This window comes from Centroberyx affinis, unplaced genomic scaffold, assembly GCF_046629955.1.
Source record: "Centroberyx affinis isolate AG114_WGS23_722 - 3 ecotype Tasmania unplaced genomic scaffold, CSIRO-AGI_Caff_v1 ptg000863l_1, whole genome shotgun sequence".
NCBI classification, from domain to species: domain Eukaryota; kingdom Metazoa; phylum Chordata; class Actinopteri; order Beryciformes; family Berycidae; genus Centroberyx; species Centroberyx affinis.
This window is the reverse complement of record NW_027279457.1, coordinates 4650-15000: the sequence shown is the minus strand read 5'-3', so window position 1 is coordinate 15000 and position 10351 is coordinate 4650. Positions and strand designations below refer to the sequence as shown.

The following is a 10351-nucleotide window of genomic DNA, read 5'->3' as shown; positions in this document are numbered from 1 at the left end:
GGGAAACTGGTCTCCACTCTGGCACCCACTCTGCTCCTCTATTTCCCCATTTCTCAGACAGTCTCTTGGTTTTTAGACAGACACTGAGTTCACTGGAGGGACGAAAACGTTTGAGTCAAGGGCTGAAACTGAAAACTTCTCCTGGCCTCACCTCTCTACCTGGACAACTGAATTGAGACGTGACAAAACAGCCTTGTGGTTAGTGAGAAGGTCGTGGTTGGATCCGCTGTGTGGCCGTACCTGTTGAAGTAAACGTGAGCAAGATATTCACCCCTAGCTGCTCTGCACAAACCAGAGGGCAAACAGAGAATTTCCCCACCGGGGGATTGATAAATCAAATCAGATCCAATCAAATCTTATAGTGAAGGGAGAGGATGAGAGACTGCTGCAGAACAGCCTCAATCAAGCCTGTGCTGCACTCCAAGATATTGAAGATTTAATATATTTGTGTACCTTGTGCACAGTAAGTACATGGAAAATCTTTGAGAAAAATATTTCTTTCTTTTTGTCTGTTCATTTCATTTGAATTTTAACCTTCTGATGGGTTTATGTCCTGATACTGTAGCTGAAATGAGGCACTGAACAGGATTAACAGAATTATAAAAATGATAAAAAATAAAATTCACACTATATTTTGAGCAATACCTCTGTCCTTCTATATTTTGAGTAATACTTTTGTGTCTGGGCTCTTAAGCAGGATGCACAATGGTGTCCCACAGGGTAAGAGCAGCAATATGCTTTTATAAACCAAAGATTACAAAGTGAGTAACCTTGTCCCAGGCATTTGAATGTGATTTGAACACACAATGTGCTACTTGGAAGAAAATAGGTGCATCAAGACCCCTGTCCTCGCTATTTGCTTGGCCGTTTTGGCTATCCACATTCTTGACTTGTTTGCATTTGAGAAAGACTTTTTCTAACCCTTCTTGTGTGTTTTTCCTCTCCAGCATGTGTTTACCATGGACCCTACGAATGTGGAGAATGGACGAGGGAAGGTTCCTCATGACCCCAGCCTCCCCTTCGCTAGCACCTTCAGTGGTACGTCTATACTTTGATTTTTTATGGAATTGAAATGAATAAACTGTGCATTTCTTTACGAATCAACTTTCACATGTCTTTTATTAGGTGTAGGTTTCATCTAAATAAGCTAAGACACTTAAAGAAATATGAAACAACCCTTGTTTTCTATGGCAGCCATGTTAGGTGGCAGAAGAAGAAGAACCAGCGGGTGTCCTTTCTGTTCAGATTAATTTAGTGGGTTTTCTCATCCACCAGAGTGTGATGCTTGTCCCTCTGCACAAAGTGTGTAATGTAATAACAACATATCACTGTCATAGGTTGAACCCACCCTGACAATTCTTTCAAATTAACATTGTATTTTTTATAGCATTGTATTCTCTACTTGTCACATTTAACTGTGTAAAGTGCCATACATCGATATTCTCTGCATTAGTTTCTGAACCTTTCACCTCCCAACATAGACTTCTGCTGTGTTTTGAAATGGTAATAGCTCTGCTCAACAGCAACTACGGAAACCTTCTTTGGCTCTGACACACACACACACACACACACACACACACACGCGCGCGCGCGCATACACACACACACACACACACACACACACACACATTCTCTGGCGCTGTGCTGACTAGGTTAAATAGTTAGGGTGTTTCTCCCTGCATGTCTTTAAGTATTTAACTTGTGAAATAACGCTGATTTATCACAGTGACAGGCAATCCTGGGAGCCACTGAGGGTGTAGGTGTGTGTGCGTGTGTGTGTGAGTGTGAATGTGAGTGTGAGTGTGTGTGTGTGTGTGTGTGTGTGTGTGCACCACGCTACCCCACCACGTTCCACTGCAGCTGGGTGCCTTCAACCTCAGAACGTGTCCCATAATGCATCGTATCTGGCAGGAAAACTTACATTAGAGCCAAATACTATAACAACCCGAACCTCAACATCATATACACAGATACACACAGAAAGTAGAGCGCACACACAGCTAGTGAGGAGTGCCAGTAGCCTACACAAGCTTAGAAAGAGAGACAGACTGACAGACAGATAAACAGGAGTTAGAATGATATAGAAATGGTGTGTAACAGGCGGTGAGAGAAGTCACTCTGTACCATGTATCCAGTGGATCTGACCCCAGCTTCACCTTTCTGAGGGTGATCAGGGTTTTAATGAACGACTCCTTGGTAAAATGATGTGAACATATATTGTTATCGGTCTGTAAATAACACTATATACAAGTACATAGTTTATTTATTATACGAAATAAGGCTCGCATTTTAGCTGTAACCTTCTGTGGTTATAGATAATGCTAGCAAGTTAGCCTAGACTGTTAACATGTCAGCATAATAATAATAATATCTCAAGGTACTTCACGGGAGGTAAAATAAATGTACATCATCATAGTAAAGCATTAAAATGGATCAATATTTGGGCAGCATATTAGACTACTAGTTATCTTAATAACATTACATGCTAATGCTAATGACATTGCCTGTGATCAGACTCGAAATACCAATCAGATCTCTGATCTTATCTCTTCTTATGTTGTGAATCCATTAACGATGGAAGGCGTGTTTGGGCAAACAATGAAAACTGTGCCTCCTGGTGGCCAAATAAATAGAGAATAGCTAATCTAGACTAGTCCACCGCACGCTAGGAGAAGCCAGGCCAACCATAAATTATACCAGTACTTTATTAAGATTAAGAACTAGCGAGCAACGCATTTCGCCATAACTTCATGAAGTTCGCACCTTACAGCCTACAGTGCTGGGCGCAGAGCATAGGGCTGGACGATAGTTCAATATTATCGTTTATCGTCTTTCAGTGGGAGTATATTGTGATGATATGGTGATTTTGGGATATCGAGACACACAATTCTGCTGTCTGAACTGATGAGAACAAGCAAATTTTATTTAGAAACTCAAACAAAATGTAAAAGTATGGTAGGAATATTATGTGAACATTTCAGTTTAGTTTGACATCACACCAAACATTACCATTCGGTTCAATATGATGAACATTAATTTGATTATTTAACGTGATTTTGCTTATGTGAGCCATATCGTCATATATATCTATATTGAAAAAAATCCTTACGATTATCGTGATATTGATTTCAACCATATCGTCCAGCCCAAGCAGAGCATTTTAGATTGGAACGCCTAAATAGAGAATAGCTGCTGAATTCCACAGACGTTATATGAAATTGGTTGATGTCATTGAGGGGCGGGTTCACTCTTCACCCGCCATTCACTAAAACCAGCAAAGCACCTGTGGAAAAGCATGACTCAGCAGGTCTGCGGGCCTCGAGGTCAACAGGGTTGTGCAGTGAGTAAGTCCAGCAACCAGAGCGGTCGAGTTCAAGCCACTGAATCACTGTTCTGTCACTGACCCTGACCTTTGACCTCCCTATGGATTTCCCCTTCAGGGATCAAAAGAGTATCACCAAAAAGCAAAAAGAACCTATAATTGAACAAGTTTGACCATTATTGCATGGCATCTTCTCTCTCTCTCTCTCCCACTTTCCAGTCCTTCTCCACTGCAAATGTAAATCTTATAAAACAGACAGGCCTTGAAAATAGTTTAAAAAAGAGCAAAAAAATGATGATAAAGACAGGTAGACAAAGCAAACATACAGCGGCAGACAGACAGACACAGATAGGGAGGGAGTTAGACAGAAATACGAGATGGCGCAAGATGAAATCGATGAAGAAAGATGAAAAAAAAGAGAGGCTGAGAGAGAGAGAATGAAAGAGTAAAACACGGTGAAAGTCCTCCTGTTCATCAGCTGTCGGCATTTCAATGATCTTTTCTGACTTTGATTTCAGGATCTTCTCCCAAAATACACAGTATAAAGTTCAAAGCACAACTCCCCAAACTCTGTCATCACCAATTACTGTGTCTGTGTGTGTGTCTGTTTATGTTTGCTTGTGTGAATGTATGTCTGGACGTTTGTCTGACTCTCTCTGTGTGTGTGTGTGTGTGTGTGTGTGTGTGTGTGTGTGTGTATCCAATAACCTTATTCCAGCCAAAAATGACTATGATAACAGGAATTATTTTACACCCCTGGGTTCACTGGAGCAGTCTTTCAGTCTGTGGCCCGGCTCCAAACTGAACTGACCAGCTCTTAGGTTATCACTGCTGTGGGGGAAAGAAAACCACATGAATGCGATTTTGTCATTTTTCATTTTCTTACTTGAACTGAAGGTTTACACCGTCTTTTTATGTGTTGAGTGAGTTTCACGACCCTCGGGCCCTTGAAACCTGTTCAAAACCAACTGTATAACTTCAAAAACGCATCGGCTCCACTGAGAAAATGATCATTGTTTTCTTCGTTGAACTGATCGCTAGTCCCAGTTTTTACCGCATTTATAGCTTTACATGTACCGGTGAACGATTGCCAGGCTGACGGATGGATTTTTACAACTGCTGAGCTGTTTCCAAGCCAGCTGAGGCTGCTGTCTTGTCTTATGATAAATAACCTCTACTGCTGAGGATTTTTAGGCGTGACGTAAGAAACTTGCCATGGGAAAAGTTCGGCATTTTATTTTTTTATTTGCAAGAAAATCCGTTTTCTGAGTTGCTGAAATTGAAAGTGAGTCCATTGCTGATGGCCAGTCTCAGCGGAGGATGTGAGAAATGTGTAAGAGCTCGGGTTTCAGGTTGCTCTCCCACTTTGTTCAATATTGGATTTTGCTCTCTTTCCCTTCCTTTCCCTTTCTTTCCCTTTCTCTCCCTCTCTTTCACACTTTCTTCTGAACCGCACAATTTTTCTCTGTCATCTACCATTTCCTCATTGTTGCTCTGTGCCGACTTTTTTATTTGCCCTTAATCGCTTTTCCTTTATTGCTGTTGTTCTTTTACACTTGCTTTTTTCCTCTCTGTCTCTACCCTCCTTTACTTCCTTCCTCCAACCATTTCCCTTTAATCTCCTCTCCTCTCCTCTCCTCTCCTCTCCTCTCCTCTATTATCTCATTCTCCTCCTCCTTCTCTCCCCCTCCTCCCTCCTTTTAATCATCCATCTCTCTCTCTCTCTCCCTCTGTCTCTAGGTGGGGAGTTGTATACCGGCCTGACAGCAGATTTCCTGGGCAGAGACTCTGTGATCTTCAGGAGTATGGGAGGTCGCTCTACTATGAGGACAGAGACTGACCAGAAGCTGCTCCATGGTACTGTTGTGCTGTTCTACTCTGTGTGTCAATGCTTGCTTAATGCTTAATTAAACTATTTAGTTGTTGTAGTATAGATGTTGCTCTTAAAATTTGATATTCACTTAATTGTAAAGGTGCTACATGTAGGATTTAAACCTCAAATATCCATTTCCATGTTCATTTTGAGACATTAGCATAATTACCATAAACAAATAAGACCATCACTGAGAGGATTGGCAGCCTCTACACTATATTACGCTACATTTTACATTTTGCAGGAAATCTGCTGCTTTACAGCACAGAGGGAAATTGCTTAATGGCACAAAAAAGGAAGGGGGCGCTGTTCTTCCATCGCAAACGGTCTTCAATTTTAGAAGCACTAGCACCAACAATACCACTTGTATGAGATGCTATTATTCGTCAAGACCATGTCCTCATTTGTTTACAATAATCATACCAATATATCACAATTACCATGACAGTGATATATTGATGTTTAAAAATGCCACACATAGCACCTTTAAATAATTAAAACCATAAACAATAAAAAAAAAAATTAAAAAGGAAAAGGAAAGTCCTGCAGACCTACTTGTTCGTTGTGTTTGTTTCTTTCTTTAAATTGATTTCTCTCTTTCTATCTTCCTCCCTTCCTCACATCCACCTCCTCCTCTCTATCTCTCTCCACCCCCTCCATCCCTCCATCCTTCTCTCCAGACCCTAAGTTCATCGCGGCTCACCTCATCCCAGACAACGACGACAGGGACAACGATAAGGTGTACTTCTTCTTCACGGAGAAGGCCATGGAGGCCGGGGACAGGGAGGGAGCCATACACACCCGGGTCGGACGAGTGTGTGCGGTAAGACACTATTTGGTTGCACTTCAATGTAGTTGAGAAATTGAGTTTGCATAGAGTTTTATGTGTAAAGTTGCAGTGTCATACAAGGTAGAAGAGCACAGCATATACAGAGCAGTGATTCTCAACCTTTTTCATATCAAGGACCCCTAATTTAGTCCACATTAGGGCAACGGACCCCCACTTGATGAGATTTTGTCTCTTGAACCCAAATCTGAGAATATCTTTATTGATAGATATGATTTTGTCCAGAATTCCTTGACTATCTGCATTGCAGGTAGAGAGATAACAGTGAAACTATGAACAAAATAGTCATTCTTCTACATTCTCTAATTGTGTTAACTTCTTTAAAATGAAATAATGCTGAAGTTTAACAACTCAGAAATTTGCTGGGGACCCTCTGGAACTATGGTCCAGGCACAGGATTTGTGATGGTATAGTTCTAGGCAGGTATAGTCACAGTCAGATGACTTGCTTTAACAGAGTACACTGAGAGGGTTTCCACTTCAACAGCTCTGAGGTGGTATTTATTGAGCAGGTAAGTGTGTGGTTCAGCATAGACCAGGATCAGGAGAGGAGAGAGAAAACATCAGGGTCTTCTTTGTTGGCTTGTTGGTAGTGGCGACGAGTGAAGCCAGGTGAGTCAGGTTACCGAAAGAATGAGCTGACGGACATGACTGGTTTTAAAGGGACTGCTCGGATTCGCCATAACACACATTAAGATTCCTACAAATACTGAAAACTGAATCACAGTCTTGTAGGGGCTTTGGAAGGAAGTGGTGGTGGGTGTCATGATCTGGAGGAGACATTTTGTATATCTGGAAAATCTGTTGCAGGTCTCATGTCTTGAATCCACACCGGGGCTTTCAGTTTGACATATAGAGAGTTTGACTTTTCATACACACTCCCACTGAAGTTCAGCTGGAGGAAGGTTAAATGAGGGAGAAGAAGACAGAGGAACAGATAGATAGAGACAGTAATCTGATTTAAGGGAGAAGCCAACTTTTTAGGCATGGTCGCATACAGATGTCTGTAGGATAAACTTCCCAGGACAGGAGGTAATTGTTTTTGCAAGGTGCATGGGTTTATCCTCCCAGCATGACATTGCCAAACCCCTCTCTTTTGGAGCAATCAAAGTTTAACAACATCTCCCAGAAGCACTGTGAAGGCATCCTTGAATGATGTGCATCCTTCCTCCATCCAAAACACACACACACAGCTGTCAAATTTCTGAAGTACAATTCCCATCTACCCATTCACACGTTCTTTCACACATTGATTTGTCTTATACTGCCATATGTGTACTGTGTGTGCACCACACGGCTATGCATATAAGCACGCATGCAAACCCACCCACACACACACACACACACACACACACACACACACAGCTGCAGGTGTTCCTTAGAGTTTCACAGTTTGTGCCAGAAGTCAAGTCAAAATGTTGCACGAACCTCCCGCTGCACGAAAATCCCTCATTTTCCTTCCTTCATTCCAACTCTCTCGTCTCCATCTCTCTTCTTCTTCTTCATGCCTCTCTCTCTCTCTCTCTCTCTCTCTCTCTCTCTCTCTCTCGCACGCTCTCTCTCCCTCTCCATGCATTTATTACAGTTTTTTCCTCTTCAACCCTCCATCCTTCCCTTCCTCCCTTCCTCCCTCAGGCAGATTTAAATAGTTATCATCACTTCCCCTGTACTGCCGCTTGCCAAGAAGCCAATTATCACCGCTGATCTTCATTCCACTCACTCACTCACTCTCACACACACACACACTCATACACACACAAAAATGTCCCTGTCTGCACTCACAAATTTGACAAAAATGGGATGGTGAGGGACACACACACACACGTACACACACACGCACACTCCCTCGGTATCCATTATGAGTCCCTGTACACTTGTCCCGTGCAGAAGACAAGGGACTGTGCTAGTCTCTCTATAAATCATGCTATTTGAGCCTCCATTACACAGGTTTCTCATACAGACTGGCTTTAATATGTCAAGTCTAATATAAACTGAAGCATTTTTATATGGCTGCGCCTACAGTTTAGTCTCAATTGATACACTAATGCATTAGTTAGACTGCAGTTTCCCACCAGAAGAAACAGGGTTTGGTATGTGCTGTGTGATGTTTGAAGTGCACATTTTGCCAGTTTATATCATGGTGATGTGGTGCAGTGTTTACAGTATGATTTAAAAAGAGGCATAGTTTTGTGTCGTCCTTACTGAAGTTGTGTGTATTTTGTCTAATGTTCATTTAAGACAAATATACACCTTAGCTCGTTGCAAAAGAAAACCCAAAGATTCAGAAATCTTAGATCTTGCAGATAAAAGAATAACTATGAAAGGATGATTGATTAGTTTGGATGTAAAAGGGGCTTTGGAGGTTGAAATGTCTTTCATTTTCTCTCTCTCTTTGCTCTTTACTCTTTTTTAAGTATTTGTTGCAGTTTGATATCAACAGAGGCGTTTGCAAGTTTGTTTTATAGATTGTGTGTTTGTTCTAATGTGTGTGTGTGTGTGTGTGTGTGTGTCTCCACCAGAATGATGTAGGAGGCCAGAGAGTGCTGGTGAACAAGTGGAGCACCTTCATCAAAGCCAGACTGGTCTGTTCTGTCCCGGGACCTCATGGCATCGACACACACTTCAACCAGCTGGGTGAGACACACACACATACATACATAGACACACACACACACACACACACACACACAGACACACACAGACACACACACACATGCGCTAACGGGTATTTTCTTGGTGTGTAAAACAGAGGATGTGTTCCTGCTCAGGACCAAGGATGAGAGGAACCCAGATGTCTATGCCATCTTCAGCACCATCAGGTAAACTCTTCAGCCTCATAGAAAATACAGAATATTACCATGTGTGAAGTGGGTCATCCTGCCTTAAAGACCCCATGAAACTTCTTTGATTTGGGGCGGGACATAACGTGGGGAGGGATTATTCAAAAGTCTATGAGTCAGGGAGAGAAAGGCAGTTTTATTGGATGGGAGGGGTGCGGAGGGACGGGATTGTTCAAAAATCTGATGGTTTTATTGGTTCGAAATTTATTACACCTACTGATGCAGCATGAGGTCACCATGAAAGATACTCTGTTTTCCAAGAGGTAAAACTAATGGGAGTTCATTTCATGGGGACTCTAAGGAGCTGCTAACCACCTGAGGCTTTTCCACCCTGATAAGAATAACATTTAGAGGGGAAACACTGGATACTTTACAATTTTTTTTAGCCTGAAAGTGGTTAAATTAAAGATATGGATACACAAAATACCAGCTATCAGTGACTTCAGTCTAAATATTGCTATTGGCCTTCAAAAACCTACAGTATATTTGTCGAACCCTACATTAGAAAAAAGGCTTTTTATTGCTGTGTCCAGAAATTTGAATCATCTCAACAGATGGCCCGTCTCTTGCAATTAAACATGAAGCTGTCCACATGTCTTGTCAAATGTTTGGTCCGTGCTCAAGTAATTTTTGGACGTGTTGGACTGTCATGTCTCTCTCCTCTCTCCTGTCCAGCAACGTGTTCCAGGGCTTTGCGGTGTGTGTGTACCGTATGGCTGACATCAGAGAGGCCTTCAACGGCCCTTTCGCTCATAAAGAGAGTCCCGACTACCAGTGGGGGGCTTACGAAGGCAGGGTGCCTTACCCAAGACCGGGCGTGGTGAGTTCACTGCACTTTGAACTACACACGGCATTGTGTGTAGTTCAAATACTTACAGGGTGACATAAACACTGGCAGAGTTAGGGGTTCAATTCGCACTGTAGTATCCACTGTATCCATACCCAAACTGTGTACTAATGATAAAGTTTATCAGAAGAGAAAAGAGAACAGAAAAGAGAATTTCACATTTTGGGATCAATATAGTTTCACAGTACTACTAAATCACTTTGGAGAGGAGAGGAAGAAAGAAGGAGCAAGGTGCAGAAAGTCCCATAGTAAACTGTAGTAGGCAGTTTGCAGCTACTGCAAAGCACAACACTCTTTAGTGCAGTGTTTGGTCACACTTGTTGCTGAGGAGATATGAAATATCATTAATAATTAATGTATCAATTAATGCATGAATTATCAGGAATTGATTCCTGATTCAACACATGAACTATCAGGAATTGATGATGCCACAGCATTACTGTAATATATGACTGAGTATACTTACTTTGAGAATTATAACTAAGCAGTTGCTAATAACTACTATTTAATAATGAGAGTGCATTAATAAATATTGGTAATTCTTTAAGTTAATTAACATAATTACATGGGGGTTTTCAAACAGTCTATGAATCCACTTCACACAGCAAGAAAAAGACACAATC

General features: G+C 41.7%; 1 protein-coding gene across 1 annotated transcript in view; it reads left to right on the top strand.

The window, feature by feature from the left end:
- Positions 1–9701, top strand: part of LOC139645448 (semaphorin-3G-like) — a gene marked incomplete at its 3' end in the record, with an annotated part of 62574 nt that extends 52873 nt beyond the window's left edge. The window contains exons 5-10 of the mRNA XM_071521162.1: positions 948–1038; positions 5063–5179; positions 5876–6018; positions 8561–8675; positions 8791–8860; positions 9557–9701. Of these exons, the coding sequence (XP_071377263.1) occupies positions 948–1038; positions 5063–5179; positions 5876–6018; positions 8561–8675; positions 8791–8860; positions 9557–9701 (681 nt within the window). The remainder of the gene's footprint in view (positions 1–947; positions 1039–5062; positions 5180–5875; positions 6019–8560; positions 8676–8790; positions 8861–9556) is intronic.
- Positions 9702–10351: the final 650 nt, after the last annotated feature.